Source organism: Clarias gariepinus, chromosome 13 (genome assembly GCF_024256425.1).
Source record: "Clarias gariepinus isolate MV-2021 ecotype Netherlands chromosome 13, CGAR_prim_01v2, whole genome shotgun sequence".
Lineage (NCBI taxonomy): Eukaryota > Metazoa > Chordata > Actinopteri > Siluriformes > Clariidae > Clarias > Clarias gariepinus.
The window spans coordinates 30,898,543-30,916,437 of NC_071112.1; the positions used below are offsets into that span (position 1 = coordinate 30,898,543).

The 17,895-nt window shown below is 41.1% G+C and overlaps 1 protein-coding gene across 4 annotated transcripts in view; it reads right to left on the bottom strand.

The window, feature by feature from the left end:
• samd4a (sterile alpha motif domain containing 4A) overlaps positions 1 to 17,895 on the bottom strand; it is a 44,882-nt gene that overhangs the window by 13,146 nt on the left and 13,841 nt on the right. For 2 of the 4 annotated variants that reach the window (XM_053510359.1, XM_053510358.1), the window contains exons 3-7: positions 6,330 to 6,863; positions 2,459 to 2,734; positions 2,099 to 2,208; positions 1,634 to 1,720; positions 78 to 312 (exon numbers count right to left, since the gene is read on the bottom strand). In XM_053510359.1, the coding sequence (XP_053366334.1) occupies positions 78 to 312; positions 1,634 to 1,720; positions 2,099 to 2,208; positions 2,459 to 2,734; positions 6,330 to 6,863 (1,242 nt within the window). The remainder of the gene's footprint in view (positions 1 to 77; positions 313 to 1,633; positions 1,721 to 2,098; positions 2,209 to 2,458; positions 2,735 to 6,329; positions 6,864 to 17,895) is intronic. The other 2 variants (XM_053510361.1, XM_053510360.1) reach the window with 1 other exon arrangement.

The window sequence follows — 17,895 nt, forward strand, 5'->3', positions numbered from 1 at the left end:
AATTGGTTGCATTAATAATTATGTCTGTGGAAATTCGTCACGAGTCCAGTAAGACAAACATGTTTGTTTATACGTACCTTTGCCCATGACGCGTGTGAACTGAGCAGGAATGTCCCCCTCTGCTATGAGCGTGGTGCTGCTCTCAGCTTCCCCTCCGCTCACACACACTCCCGTGGCCGCGCTCTTTCCCTCGCTGCTCAGTAGGGGGCGCTGTGGAGACTCTGACACACTGTTGAACGCCTTGATGGGAGTCCCGATGATATAATGGAGCTCCTGCAAAGGAGAGCGCAGATTCCCACCTTCCAAAACATCCTGAGAAATAAAAGAGAGAGAGAGAGATTATGAGATGACTAGAGATGATAATCCACAGATAAAAATATGTCAAAGTAAATGGAAGGAAATGAAAGAGTGTGAGCGAGAGAGAAATTAGCAGATGCGAGTATAATTGGTATTCAAGGTCACAGCCAGATGCATTGTTTATTTTTGACGCGTCCATAAACTGTAGATGAGCAACGGTCAGGTGTTGGGATATTTCTGCCGTGTAATGAGGTGCAAAATGACAAGTGGTGATGAAGTTCTCCCGAAAATACCTACGAGGCTTCGCCGCACTTAAACACAAAGCTGAAGGGATCAGCACGAAGAGTCCTGTTTCTGATCGTTTAACATATTGAAAAATATATATATTTAAATAAATTGGCTGATCTGAAACGAGTGAGGGCTGTGATTTGTACGTTTCCACATGTGGATTTGTTCTTTACTCACTATTTGTATTTTGGTCTGGACAAATCCAAGCAAAAATTGTCACGTTAACGTTATGGACGACGTTGGTATTAGGTTACTTTTAAAAGTTAGAATGACTTTGGAAAACATTGAGCACATAACAATAGGATAAAGTTGAACAGATGCTAACACAATGCTGCAACATTATTGAGATCAGGCCATCGCATGTTTACCTCTCTAACCCGCGAACTAACTAAGCTACGACTGGCAGAGCTGGCGACCGAGAGTTAATGAAAAAGTAGCTTAAAATTTTTACCGGTACTAAGTAGCCAAAAGGTGAGAAGAATAAACCATGAAGGTGGCAGACAGTCTGTAAATCTCATAAGTTTCTCTTGATATTTCTATTTCTACTTTAGAACATCAGCTCTGTTAACTTACAGGTTCCAGGGTTAAATCATAAATAGCCTTAAACGGAAAGCTTCGTGCACTATGTAGGGCTTACACCGTACAGACCTACTCTCACCCTCGCTGAGACACACAGTTAGTGTCATTAACCACTGGACAACACCTGGGACACGCCCATTGGAGCATATAGTTAAACGTCCCAGTCTGTTACATCTACAGTATTATCACGACTTGTGGATCGCCTCGCTTGTAATCGGACAACTCAATCGGAATGGACTGCTGTATAATTGAAATCCTTGTTCCCGGTCGATCACATCAACAACAACACTAGCCAATCTTGAGCTCATGTGTTCAGCTATACAAAAAAGACAGACATGTCTGTTCACATTAAACCGCCTAATATATTACGCAGAAGCTGCAGCTCGAACATATCCAATGCCTTTTCATGTGTTTAAACCTACTGTAGGGCGACAAAAGAAAGGGAGGGAGGGCACAAAGAAACACAAACCTTTTCCAGGGAGCGGAGCATGTTCTGTCTTTCTTTCAGTTTCTGGATGCTGATGATGATCTTGTGCCGTGCCCCCTTGGTAACGCTCTACGCGACAGATTAGGGTAATCTCAGATAATCTCAGATATACAGTATGCAGTGAGAAAGTGTTATTAAAGTGGAAGAGATGTTAAATTCTCAATTCTGATTGGTCAGAAGGGGTTGATTTCAAAATATATGTCTATCATTGATAAGAGAAGATTTCTGTAAGGATATGTTTATTAAGTCTCTTGATTTATAGGCATTCCATACCATTAAATGTTACTATGAATTGATAAAACCGTGTGACATATCGTTCTTTAATAAATAAATAAATAAATAGATGGAGTTACGATCAGAATCGACCCGATTTAGACGTAGCTGTTTGGGTAGAAACTAATGGCAACCCTAAGCACACACACACACACACACACACACACAGCTCACCTGTGCCTCCAGCTGGTGTTCCGTCAGCGACATCATTTCCTCGTAGGTCATGGTGGAGAAAAGACCGGCGTACTTGTGCAGACGCAGACTCTTTAGCCATGCCGGAACATCTGCGGGCAAGAACACACACGTCTGCTTACACAGCTACAGTTTCGAGCAAGCGTCTCAGAAAAAAAAAAGAAACCTAGAAGTCTTGCTCCGTTTCTCCGGGGGGAAACTCGTACATCTCGAATCACTCACTGTGCAGCCTATACAACTTAGTTACCTCAACTCACTGGAATAGGATTACATGTTGGATGAAGAAAATAAACATCTAATACGAGGAGTGAAAAGGAGCACGGGTTCGGGCAGTCGGCTCACCCCTCATGCCGCTCCCGTCCTCGTTGAACGAGCTCCTGAGTGCCATGCCCATCCCCGAGCCATCCTCGAGGTGCTCGCTGCCGCCACTTCCTGACGATGCTACACTGCTCTGGGGCGACAGAGGGGCGTGGTCAGGGGTCAGAGGTGCCCCACGTCCCCGCAGGTCCTCCTGTGAGAGCCAGCCGTGTCCCAGGGGCTGTGTGGACGAGCCGCTCATTGGGGGAGTGAGAGACACGGAGCGCTTCAGAGGACTGTGCTGACCCGCAGACTGCAGGACTGCAAACACACACACACACACACACACAGATTATACAGTGATGGGGGCCTAAAGTCTGTTAATCGGAATCTAACCTAATCTCAGCCAACCTAAACACACCGCGCAAACTTTCTCGTTGTGACTTTATATGCAGTTATATGCACTCTAAACACTGCTCAAGTCTGAATATATACACATCTGTGTGCACACCTTGGGGATTAATTCCTCCCTTTGCCTAAATAATCCAGCTCTCAATATGGATGCTCTAGTAGTAACCTGCTATCGAGTGCTGTCTCTGTTAAAATGGCATTTTTCAGGTCTTTAAACCTGCTCTGCGGCATCAAGTGTATAGGGGTAGGTGGTAGAAGGGGGCAGGACAGGATAAAAAACCTATAAGCAAGTGGAGTGGCAGTTTGTCCTATGTATAGGCTTTCCAGGACCGGTTTAAAATAGGTTGCCCCTCTAACATTACACGCTCCGGTCTCTAAATATTAGCCATTTCCCCTAAATACAGACCCCACAAAAGGCTACCTTACAAGGGAAGGGGAAGGAATGGTATGCGGCGCTCAGCTGGGGATGGACTATAGAGAGCCGGGAGGTGTGGCAGCATCTGTTTGTCTGTGTGTGGCAAGGAGGAGACGAGATGCCGAGCTAAAAATTGAAATGATGCTTTTGCGTGGCCGTTGTGATACAGGACGGGCCACGGGGGTGCTGTTGTCATCTTCACCTACAGTATTATTCTTCGAACCGGCGTCGACTGTCTCTATCATTAGAGAGCATCTAGAGTCTACTTTTTAATTCCAACCTGTAAAAAAACAAGAATGTTTGGTTATTGCAGCTGAAATGAGCTGAGCTGATTGTAATTCTAATAAGTGTGTGTTTGCGGTGGGTGACGGAATGACGGGAAGTTTCAAAAGAAAAAGAAAAAACAGGCTTTTGTGCTGCCCAGACTCCAAGCTGTCTAAAATAAAGGGGATCTTGTGGAGCCAAGCATTAAACGGGCCCTTATTTATATCTTCAGCTGTCTCCTTCATCAGGGGAAAAAAAAAAAGGAGCCTCACATTCTACGCTGGAAATATCGCGCTCTAACCACAGATATGTTCAAACCCAATATCTTTGTCGGAGTCGCCTGGCTTGTGCACGCTCCGCTTGTATGTTTCTCATCCCCTCCACCTTGTTGTTGTTTCAGGGGTTTTACTACAAGTGTCCGGCCAAGAGCGAAGCGAACACAATGTTCCCTACAATCTCAAACGCAGATGATCGTGGCACACTCTCTCTTAGTTCAAAATCCAACACTTCACATTATTTGTTTGCTCTGGGCAGATGTGACACGAGATGCATGACTGAACTACAGTATGACCCGCAATCTAACTGTCAAGCATCTCAGGAATCAAAAAACTCATCCAAAATAGACCTTGTTTCTACTGAAAGATAATGGAGAAACTATTGAGTTTGTGAACGATGAGTTCCAAAAATTCTCTCATTACACTCTATGTACCAATACGTACCTAAGCTGACTTTGAAATCACATTTAACCTGAATCCAAAGAGCTACGTCAACACAAACATACTGATCGGACTCAAAGCACACACACTAATCAGACATACAGTGAACATGCTGATTCGATTCCGCGTTATACACACTGAATAGACTCATCAGGCTCAACATATACGCAGTGAATGGAAGATGATGATCAGACTAAATGTAAACATATCAGGCTCAGGATAAACACATAAACCGATGAGACACACCAATCAGACTTACAGTAATTTAGATTCAGCATCTACACATTCAACTACTCAAGATAAACATACTTATCGAAATCTAAGATCAGACTTAGCAAGGCTGATACAAAGGAAATATATTTATCAGATTTACAGTAAACATGATTAGATTAGATTTAGCATATATACACTAATCAGACTCAATGTAAACAAGCTGATCAGACTCGATTAAAACACACTAATCATTTAAAGTACCACGTTGATTAGACTCAATGTAACCACAATGATCAGACCTGATGAGACTCAATGTAAACATACTTATTAAAAACCACTAATGAGACTCAACATTAACGCTGATTAGACTCAAGTGTATCCCACATATCAAACTTACTGTAGACAAACTGATAAACATACAGATTAGACCTCAATGTAATAATTCCGATTAGACTCAATGTACACTTACATATTAGGTTTAATATATACATAATGATCAGACTTAATGTAAACACACAGATCGGACTCGGTGTGTAAACATATGGATCAGATGTAATGTAAACATACTTGTCAGGTTCCATTTATACACACTGATCAGACTCAATATAAATTAAGGGATCATACCTAATGTAAACATATGTGTTAGATTGATCAGACTTAAACATAAACATACTGATCAGACTAACAATTAACAGGTTGATTAGATTCCGATGAGGCTTAACGTACTGTACATGCCAGAATCAGACTCGAGCTAAACACACAGACTCATTGTAACTACACTGATCATTCTCAATGTAAATATAATAATTATCCTCAGCAAATAAAAAATTTTGTAAACACACTGATCAGAATGAAAAGAAATGCACTTAGGCACAGGACAAATAAAATAATCAGACACACTGATCAGACTCACAGTAAATCAATGTCAATGATCATCATCAGTCATGTCAATTACACTAATCAAACTCTGAGTAAATATACTAATCAGACTCAATGTACTGTAAACACACTGATGAAACTTAAAGCAAGGGCAGTAAAAGGCCCAGCATACAGACATTGATCAGACTCACTGTACATTTATCAGAAAAATAGACACATTGTTTCGACACACACTGATCAAACATATAGTCTACACTTTATTTAAACAGTAACCAGATTAAGTGTATTCACTTTGATCAGACCTAATGTCAAAAAACCAATCAGTCCTCTATTAAACACACTGATCAGACCTAACATCAAAAAGTTAAATAGTTAACACACACAAAATCCAACATAAACATACAGATCAACTTCAGTGTATGCGGTCTATTCAGACTTTTATCTGATTAAACAAAATGTATGCATTGATTAGACTCTTCTGTTAAACCACTGATCAGACAGAGTATAAAGAGTTTGTGTGTAACTTTAATGTCCAGCCCAACATCAGCTAACACAGACTGATCAAAGCCAACCTGAGTGTACTAATCAGATTCCTGGAAAACACACTAATCAGACACAATTTACTATATGTATGCAGATCAGACAAAGTTAAACACACTGACCGAGACCCACAGATCAGACTGATTTTAAACACCCCAAACTGATTTAAGGAAAAGAAATACAGATCAGACATGCCGTAAACGGAAGATCAATCAGTGTTAAAGTACTTATCAGATCCAAAAAAAGCATACAGACCAACCACAACACACACACACATATATACACACACTCTGATTAGACCCAAAGTATATACAACCAACAGATCGAACAAGAACTGCTAATCAAACCTGACATAGATCAGATCTAATGTAAATAACTGATCAGACCTTAAAAGAAACACTCTGATCCGACCCATATGTCAAAAAAAGAATTCTTGTCAGTGTATGCCAGCCCAAAATTAAAACATAAATCCACTCACTGGAGTTGCTTCCGCTTCCCGTGCCCACTGTATTGATGGTAGAAGGGACTGATGATGACGGGTACAGGAGGAGATGTCCGTTCTCACAGCCCTGCTGTTGCTGCTGTGTGTGCCAGGTGGCAATGCCCGAGTCTCGGGATCCCTGCCAGCCGTTGAGGCGGTCATCGGAACCGTAACGCTGATGATGGGCATAGAGATGATGAGAAGAAGGCACCCGCTCTAGTGAATCTCCACCCCCACCTCCTCCTCCTCCAGCAGTGCGCGTGGCTGCGCGTTCTTCTAGATGATTGAGCCAGAGAGCGAGATCGGCACGGTCTTCCAAAGAAGTGGCCGGGTGGATGAGTGCATACGAGAGCAGCTGTCTACTTTCCTCAAGGTGCCGCCCATACTCGATCGTGTGCGTGAGGATTTTGGGTAGTAACCGCATGTACTCGCTTTTGGCTTCACTGTTACCCGGCTTCAGGAGCGGCAGATGGGTGAGGACCAGAGAGATGAGACGTTCTCTTGGCTCGGCCCGCCACTGGCCAATCACCGCTGAGAATGAGACATGAGAAGAATATACTTGTTTTAGTAAATGCATTTAATTTACATGTGCAGAAATTTCTTTAAAACAAAAAAACATTATGACAAGCCATAAAAGTTATCAGCAATAAATAAAAAGTGCTAAAGACCAACGTGGCTGCGAGAGGACAGGGACAGATGTTATTTCTTTATTTTACCTTTCGTCCAAATCAGTTGGCCTAGTTCTATGTCTACGCTATTACACAGTGTCCAAGTAGCTATACATATCCATCCTATCGAGGCACGTCTCAGAAACACTTGTCTCGTCCAGCTTCAGGTTCGGCTATAGATACTCTGAGGTCACGGTCACTTTGCCCAATACCACAAATAGAGGACTGGTTAGAGAACGGTACACACACACCCATTGACAAATGTCGCCTCATTAGGTATGGACCGAATTTAAACTGTCATAGCACGATGATTTCCATTTATCACAGCCACCCAAAAAATTTTTTTTAAAACATATCTCCACGCTATAACCACGCTATCTTAGATAAAATATCCAAACTGATCTGATTAACGTATGTTAATCATGTCCGCTTTATATTAACTCATAACTCATAATGCTAGTTAGCCACACACACACGTTTGCCAGTTTCTGCACATAAACCACACATAAATCAGATATAAACCACATAAATACATGTTTAATGCTTAATTTACATGATTAATAAATATGAATAGTTCAAATACTACCGAATTGTTACTACTACTATATATATTACTTATATTTTACTAAATGCTAGTTAAAAATACTATCAAATACTGTAAATAAAAGTTAGCCATTTAGATACAATGTGCACTAGCTAGTTAAATACTATTATTAAAGGACTTTTATTTTGAAATACATTCAACAATTTGAAAGTCAGAGGTCATTAGATGAAGAGCGCTGGACACGTGAAAAAGTTATGTCAGATGTCTTGCTTCATGTGTTGATAAATGTCATCATTTATTTTAAAATTTTTGCGTAAAGTTAAAGTTTTTATGTCTGTTATTAGTGCCACTCAAATTATAATTATAACTGGCCATAATTTGACATAAAAACTGATTACATCTAATAATTAATTGATTTTGACATAATTGAAAAACATGTGGTCTCACACCTGGAAGGTATTTTGCAAACAGTCATGATTTTTCTCAAAATTGTCATTGGTGTTAACAGGAAGAGAATATAAAAAAAAATATATAATAATAAAAATGCATTAGGTTCTACTATTTGAAACCGGATTCATAAAGTTTAAAGATATGTTATTACTCAATTTAAAAACATTTCTGCAGAAGGAACCGTATATGTTCAGCTTCTTGATTTACAGTGGCAAGAAAAAGTATCTGAACCTTTTGGACTTTCATAGTTTTCTGCATTAATTTGTCATAAAACATGATCTGAACTAACACTGACAAATTCGCCACACTGTGTATATAAGCTACAAATATATAAGTTACAAATGCCTGTTAGCTATTTATATATTAGCTATTCAAATATGCAGCATATAGTAGCAGCTAGTAAGATATCCCAGTTTGCTAGCGGTATACAGAAGGATATGCTAGCTGGATATGCCTGATCTGGCTAGTCACATATCCTGTCTGCTAAACTTCAGTTTGATTCCAGACTATTCTTTACATATAACCATGGTTTAAATTATGTTATGACTGTAATATCATGACTAATAACATTAGCGTAGCAAGCCACAGTTGCTACAGGCTGTTACGAAATGACAAACTTGCTTTAACCTGAGATTAAATGTGTAGGTGTGAGAATGTAGGTCAGTCAAAAAAAAAAAAGAAAGAAAAGAGACTAGCTACAAAGAAAAGACTAATTCTACAACCCTGCCAACATACGGTCATATAGTTGTGTTTAAAATGAACAAGTACAAATACTGTTCTAATTCAAATTGTGTTAACGTTATAAGTTATAGCAGAAGTGGAACAGACTCTCTGTGTGTGTGTGTGTGTGTGTGTGTGTGTGGACTGGAATGCACAGTTAGGTTGTGCGCCCTCGAGGTCTTACGCACAATATGTCATGCTTTCTTGATGTCACAAAAGTTCAGACTAGAAGGAGCACGTCAGGGCTAGCGGTACTTAGTTTCTCGTGATCCTCTGGATTTACGTACGTAGGGACAAACTCAGAAACTTTTGCGTCACTCTGTCATCTTTTAAGACGCTTTTTGATTTCTGGAGACACTCTACAGTCATGTCCAAATATATTGGCACCCTTATAGAAGATCACGGTATTCGATATTAGTTCTTTTAAAATGAATAGGATAGAAAGTTACTACTTGATTTACAACATTTACAAGTACAAATACAGATAAACTGGCATGGACACATATACTGCTGTTATTAATATATATTTTTTAGCTCAGCCTTTGAAGGTAAGGTTTAGTAGGATTTGGATCAGGACTCACTACACAACAGTCCAATGCTTTTCCCCCACCCATCCATTCATTATATGATGCATGTTTCGGCTCATTTTGCTGCTAAAAGCGCACAACTTTCAGATACCGGGCTGGCGGTATGTTCTGCTCCAAAATGCTGTGACAGTCTTGAGACACGGAACTGAGCCCAGATCAAGGTACCTGGTACATGATGCAGCAAAGCAACCTTAAAACCTCCCTGAGCTTCCACCACGTTTCACATAAACCACACTGACAGTGTTCTTTTATTTGGAAGATTCTCCTGTAAACATGATGGCAGTAGATGGAAAAAAAAAAGCTAATTATGTTTGGTACATCAAGCTCTCCAGAAATAACCCTTAAGATACCTAGATGATCTGTTTAAACTAGCAGCATGAGTGATTATAAGATTAAAAAAGACTAGTTAAACCTCAATAGTCTCTCAAACTAAATGACAACTGGTGTGTGAATGAATCCAGGCCCTGACGGTTCATCACGCTCAGCTACGTCTCAGTAGTCTCATGTGTATGTTACAGGGAGCCGATTCCACTAGCTTGTTTACTACTGTTTAGAAGCCATTAGGACACACGCACACAACACAAATATCACTAATGTCCCAACACTCAGACTGAGAGGCGACTGCTCAGCTGAGACACGCTCCAGTTGGACGACTTTTTCTGGCACTTCCATTTTTACAAGGGTCGTGGCTGATGCCATCCGTTATTTGTAAAAGCTGTGAGCTTTGACGTGGTCGGGTTATTTGTGAAGTCCTGACATCGCACAGCAGGCGGGCTGCATTCTGGAAACATTCAATCTCGAACTGGTTTAGCTCAATGGGAGGCTCTGGATACTGTTAGGCGCTCTCCTAAGTTAGCACCACAGGTGCGTGTTCAGGACGGCTTTAAAATGAATCCGATTTGGATATGAACTCATAAAACCTTTTTTTAAAAGACATATGTCTTCTACATGTTTAAGAAATCAACAAATAAAGAATAAACAGGGTAGGGTGTGCTGTTAGAGGGAAATAATTGATCTTACCATGCAAAGGTTATTGATGAAGATTAAGATGGAGATTCAATTTTAATTTCAACCACTCTTATTGGTCAGCTTGTTATGATCATGAACTTTTTTTCTTAGAGAAAACAATTGACACGGAGGAAACCATTTTGACCTCAACATAATATTCCCACGCTTTGCACTTCTTCACCAATCCTTCCATCACTCCACCTCTCTGGCCCAGCTGATGGAGTGAGCTGCTAATACAATAGAGGCTTCTCATCTCTCAGACTTCCGCTGTCACTCCCCCACCGCTCACTTCCTCCACAGCCTGCTCGCTTTCTCAGTCACTCATCCACACACACTAACACACACTCCTTCTCTTTCTTACTGTATATTGTTCACTGAAATATCATTTAGAGTTTGAATCGATGGTGTGATTGAATGGATCCAGGATCTCAGATTCAGTGAAGGAGGCGTGGCTTCTCTGTGTGTCAGTCTCAGCGAAGGAGGCGTGGCTTCAGTGCCTCTCAGTCTTAATAAAAATTATAATTAATAATTTTTTTGGGCATGTCAATTGTAGTGAAAGGGGTGTGGCCTTTGAGGATGTCAGTCATAGTGAAGGAGGCGTGGCTTTTGGGGCTTTCACTCTTAGTGAAGGGGGTGTGGCCTTTGGGACTGCCAATCTTATTGGAAGGGTGTGACTTTTGAGCATGTCAGTCCTAATGAATAAAGTGTGGCCTTTGTGGATGTCAGTAGTAGTGAAGGAGGTGTGGCTTCTGGGCATGTCAATCTTAATAAAAGGGGTGCGGCCCTTTGGGCATGTAATTTCCTTTAAAGAAGACATAGCTTCTCTGCATATCAGACAGAAATAAGCTGGTGTGATTGTCAGTTCCACTCAAGGGGGTGTGGCCTCTTAGCCTTTAATTTGTCTATATTTGGTATTAGGACATACATTAAAAAGAGAAAAAAAAAACACCCATAATGATTATAAAACAAACTATTATTTGCTAATTCTATTACAATTTGTGTGTGTTTTTCTAAAATGTAGAATTATTTATTTTTAGTATTCATTTTTTTCATTTCCACATTCGCTGTCCATCTCTCTCTCACTGTATTTCTCTCCTTTCAGCCTGTGGCAATAAACGCTCGGCTACTACAGGAGCCATCCAGAGCCGTAGAGGCCGTTGGAGAGGGAGGATGGAAACAGTGAGCAGACTTTCTCTACGTTCTCTCCAAGCGTTTGTGTAAACCCTTCCGTAACCCCCACCACCACCACCACCACCACCACCACCACTCTCCCTCACCCATTACTCTCTCTCTCACACACTTAGACTCATTCATTCCTTTAACGGCCTCCCGTACACTCTTATCCTCTTTCTTTTCCATTCCACTCTCCCACAGACAGGAGGTAGATGTACTCCGAGAAGCCGGAGCGAACCATGTGGTCATCTGCATGAGTCATGAAGAAGAGAGCCCAAGGGAAAAAAAAAAAGAGGGAGGGAGGAGAGGGAGAGACTTGGAATCTGTGAATCATAAAGTAGAGGTGAAGTGTGAGGAAAGCCCTGCTTAAATGATTTATCAGTTGGGGTTAAGAGGACAAAACGGGGCGACTTGGAAAGAAAGAAACAAACAGGAATAGCACGGAACTAATTTTAGTGAAGTACGTACCGTTTAACGTCATGATTTATTGAATTTTAAACTGATTATTAGATCATGACTGATCCTGGTTTACTGATCTCCGGATGTTCTTTTAGGATCATATTAATCTCTCATCTTTCTCAAGTGTGTGTGTGTGTGTGTGTGTCAAGCCCCTGAGCATAAACATGTTGCCATTTTCATCTAACACGCTCATCTGGTCAAACCCAGCACGATAATCTGAGCACAACTCTGGCCTCAAGATAAAAACATGACTAGAATATAGCAGATGTGTTTTACAAACCATGCAATGTCAGCTATTTCACCCACACACACACACACACACACACATGCACGCGGTGCAATCTGATAAACAGCACTCAACATCATGTGTTTTCCCGAGTTTGCATCTGCACACGGATGAGATGTGTAAACTCTCGCTTAGGCCATGATGTCAACAGTTTTGTAGTCAAAAATCTTTCTTTAATTTTCTTGCTGCCTGGGTCAATTCATTCAATCACACCGGGGACGTTTTCATACTGTATAAAAAAAACCTAAGTAAGGAATCTGGTTAAACACTGACAAACAACACAAAAGTCTTTCTCACACCTTTCTCTCTCTCTCTCACACACACACACACACACATCTAAATTGGAGGAGTTGTTTGTCAGACACATGATTCCTTTCTATTTCTATTTATAGATCCTCTACATCACACACACACACACACACACACACCAACACCCCACGGCTTAGAGATCACACCCTATTTTTACAAGTTCGACCATACACACTCTGCTCAGTACACCGTTCATTCACGCCCTAGAGCAAAATCAGCGGCGGAGGACATGATGAGGTCAGGAAACGCTCTCTTCTGTGGCGGTGTGTGAACTTTGGTGTCGCAGGAAAAGCCTGCATAATACGGGTTAACACTACAAACACAGGGACAGCGCGAGAGAGAGACAGAGAGAGAGAGAGAGAGACGCTGCTGTGTGTGGTGTGTGTGTGTGTGTTTGTGTGACCATTCCTTTTTATAGTTGTTGAGTCAACACAACAAGGGCACGGCGTGTTCCCATAAGAATGACACACCACCTTTAAGCCCCTAGCACCACGCGCGCAGCTCAACCACCCGAACATCAGCATCAAAACGTCAGAAACATGGAGAATGGAGTGACTCGGGGAGGAAACAGTCTGTATTTATTCCCAAATCCCCATAATGGAAAAAAAAGAGAAAAAAAAAAGGTGGATGTTAGATAGCTAGATAGATAAATAGGTAGTGGGGTCGTGATGATAAAATATTTTTCAACCTGAGAAAACTATGAGGAGAGTGGAAGAGAGAGGCAATTGAACAGAATTAGAAAAGTCAGCGAGAGAGAGGGAAAGAGTGAGAGTACCCCCCTCCACCCTTCTCTCTGTTCCTCCTCTCTTCTCTCCAGCTCAGCTCAGAGGAATGTGCTGCGTTCCACACATCCACTCGTTCAGCGGAAGAATGAACAGTTTTCCGAACGGAGCTGCCGCGTCCCAAACCACGCCGCTGAGATGCATAGTTTCGCTGTGAGATCACCCGGCCAGACGCTACGATAAAGCGCACTACCTTAAACGGACTCCTAATGCGTTTAGCAGAGTGGAGGGGATGAGGATGGAGGGAGAGAGAGAGAGAGAGAGAGAGCACGTAGTGGAAGAATGGCTCTCCAAATGGTGTGAAAGGGTGACAGTGGAATGAAAGGGCAGAGAAGTTGAGATGATGAATTGAAGGCCATATCGCAGACACTTCCACTTCCAGCAGCCGTGTCGTCGAAAGCACACTAAAGCTTCACACGTTCATACTTGAGATCAGCCGACACAACACAGTACAGAACGCTGCGATACGTTCGAATATTAGTCAGAATAGCACAATATGGCACATTACAATAGAATCCATAATGAATGAGATTAGTATACTATAATACACAGCGATCATACCTTACAACACACAACACTTGTTGAACTTGTGTTGTCGATTTGAAACACCATGTCTTTTTTTTTTCTGTGCCATACTCCAGTCGTGTAGGTGGCAGTACTGCACCGACTGCCCAAAAATAAAAAGAAGGACCGTTACTTTAGCAAAATGTGGAAGATGGAAACTACAGTATTTTTAAGGGATTCAAAAGTTTATCAAAAAAGTATGAATCGATTCTCAATCGAAAACTGACTTGTTGATTCAACTGATTGTGCAACAAAAGATTGATTCAAGCAATTTAATCACACAGCTGTACACCATACCCTCACACTGTAATACAACAATACTGTTTAACAAACTATGACAGCACTATAATCTAACACTAGAATAATACAGCCACTCAAACACAGCTCAGTATACCTACACTACACGCTACACTATACAACATATATAATAACAATCCATCATACTACAAAAAACTATAAGAATCCACCGAAATCATACCACATACTACATACTGTACTACACTAACATACTGTGTCACTAAGCTGTCACACTGTAATCATACAGCACATAGAAATACAACACAGTTTAGTTAAGTGTACTGTAATATTGCTAGACAAACACTATTAGAACACATTATTGTATAATCTACACTATTCTCTACCGCATTATAATTATACAGCCAATAAAATACAGCACAGTAGTATACCCATACTATTGTACACTACACTATGTGTACAACTAGCACACTGACGCAACACCGAGAATCATACAGAGCGTACTTCATCACACTGTAATCATACAGCACATAGAAATACAACACAGTTTAGTTAAGTGTACTGTAATATTGCTAGACACACACTATTAGAACACATTACTGTATAATCACACTGGTGTATACTACACTATTCTCTACCACATTATAATCATACAGCCAATAAAATACAGCACAGTAGTATACCCATACTATTGTACACTGACGCAACACCGAGAATCATACAGAGCGTACTTCATCACACTGTAATCATAAAGCAAATGAAATACAATTTAACAATTTAACAAACACTATTTGAAGATACAACTGTATCATCATACTATAGTATACTACACCATTCCCTACGACACTATAATCATACAGCACAATAAACTACAGTACAGAATCCCCATACTATTGCACACTACACTGTACTGACATGAAAATCATACTACATCAAGCATGCTTAGGACAGACAATGATTATACAGAGCATACACTGTAATCATACTACAACCAACACGATTAAACTACATTATAATCATACTACAGCATACTACACTCTAATCATACAACAGATGAAAATACAGCATCTTATACTCATCTATAGGATACTACAGTTTAATGATACTAAAACAAATGCTATTAGAACACTTACTGTATAATCATACTCCTGTATAGTACACTATTCCCTATCACGCTATAATCATACAGCACAATAAACTACAACATAGAGGTATCCCCATACTATTGCACACTACACTGTAATGAAGCAGCAATTACTTCAACAGGCACTTTCTGGGCATATATATGAAAGTCATCACACTGTAATCATACAGCACAGCGTATTCATTCTCTAGCATATTACACTAACACTATAATCTTACTACAAACAAACACTATTAGAACACACCAATAATCATTATCATAATGCTATAATCATACAGAACACTAACATACAAAACAGATACACAACACTATACAAAAACTATACTAGAGCATACTAGAGCATAGTACGTTATACAATAATCATACAGAACAATAACATACAGCACGATATATTTTCTGTATATTTGAGCATGCTAATCATACAACAACAAACACTTTTAAAACACAATAAATCATACTAGAGTATACTACACTATACTCCATCACAGTATTATCATAAAAGACCCTAAATACAGCGCATTATATCCATAGCATAGCGCACCATTTGCTTATATGCAATCACACTATAATCATACAGCACCGTATACCCATACTGCAGCACGGCTCACGATACACCATCACTCTATAATCATACACTAACGTAAAACACAGCATACACTTTACTGTAGTAAGTAAAACAAACACACACACATGGGGTTATTATGGTTATGACTTCCCTTGAATTTGTGTATGTGAATTTTTGCTTTTTTTTTTTTTTTTACAATACTGACACTTTGATATTGCGCCAAACAAGTCCAGGCATCTCCGTGGACTTCCTGACACTGCTAAATCCTGGAGGGTATGACTCACACACTCTTTGGACCAATCCTGCCTCCTGCTAACCCAGTCTGGGCTTCTCTCACAACTCAGACTGCTGTGAATCACACACTGCCACACTGTTATGTCTGCTGCGTCAAATCAGACAGGAGCGTCATTCTAATTTTAGCTCACGGAGGACAAAAAAAACAAAACAAAACAAAACAACAATTTGTGAGGTTTGTGAGTTTGGCTGGCGTCGAGCGTGCGGTTTATCCCCGTCTTCCTTCCAGACGCGTCTATTCGTGACCTTTGAGTTTGTGTGCTGGGAGCGATTGTGTGCGTACCGGTTATCGGGATGGACAGAGAGGGAAACACCTGCCAGAAGCAACCAAATAAGCACCGAGTCACTATTGTTCCCTCTCACGATGAGCTCCATCGCGCGCGCTCTCTCTCTCTCTCTCGCCATCCGTTTTCCTCTCTGTCTATCTCAGTTTGTCTCTCCCTCCATCTGTCTGTCTCTCCCTCTCTCCCTCTTACAGGTTTCTGGGTCAAGGGAAGTCCGTCACGGCGTGCACATGCACCATTTAATGTTCGCTCTGCTTCTATTTTGGTAAACAAAGCTTTTAGACAGCGCAGACTAAAAATAAAAATTCAAAAACCATCAAGACTACGTCAATGTAATGCGTCAAGGTGTTCATTCATAGAAAATGAGCTCTGCGTTTTCTTATCCTCAAAGAACATAGGCACGCCACAATACGGAGGGCAACTTTTGATATGTAGATAAAATAAGAGAGAGTGTTTCAATAGCCCGTGTTCCCCATTAAAAAAAAAATCTGGCATAGAAAATGCGGACTGGAGAAGAAAATAGCGCCTAACTCAACACCGGTCACAAATCCTGAGGTCAGAACCATCGTGCTCCCCCAGGAAGTGCCGCTGGAACTCGACGAGAGCCGAGTCTTCAATAAGGCCCGGTCTACTTTGTCTACCTGTGGAAACCTCAAAGATTGAGTGTTTGCACAGGGCTGAATGTTGCAGTCAGAGCTATGCCTGGAATGCGAGCCTCAAGTCTGCGGATTTGAGAGCTAAGGGTGCTATTTAAGGAAATAGTTGGGCCCCCAGTATCCCCTAGCTCACCCCCCCTTTGCTTATTCGCTTCCTGTCTGGAAGAAATCTTTATTTCCATACTCCATGCTGGGAGATGAAGAAAACTCTGGATTCCTCCACTGAGTAACTAAAAAAAAAAAAAAAAGGAATATGCTGTATTTAATACGAATGCATCCTGGTCTGAAACTGGAAAAGAAGCCGTGGCCATCTTCTTCAGGCTGAGCTCATGCTCCATCAGCACTTTTTGAACCCAGGCGCACATTAGAGCATTGTGTCCCGCTGTACAAACAACACAGATGTGCCGGATGATTGGCAGCTCAAGCCAAACTTACAAATGCAACAGTGTGGAGAGAAATGACCTCACAAGACATACAGCCCTGAGGCGTGGTATGGAAGAGTGCTTTGGCATGCGTATAAAAGGTAGAGATGTCTCCAGAGCGCGTGATCCATTAGAGTCAAGCATGCTCGAACAGCTGGGGTAGCTACAGAACCGGTCTGACTGCGTGGGGTAACAGGGCAAGTCACAGATCTCTTAGCGAGATGACGACCGTAACCCGGTAATTCTTCAGTGGCGGAACTGACCGTTGGTAAAAAACATTTTTTACACGTCAATCGTTTTCACCCTGAGCCGAGGTGGTAAAAAACACTCACACACACACACACACACAAAAAACAAAAAGCTAAGTCTGGCTATTCCATCTGCCGAGGAGAG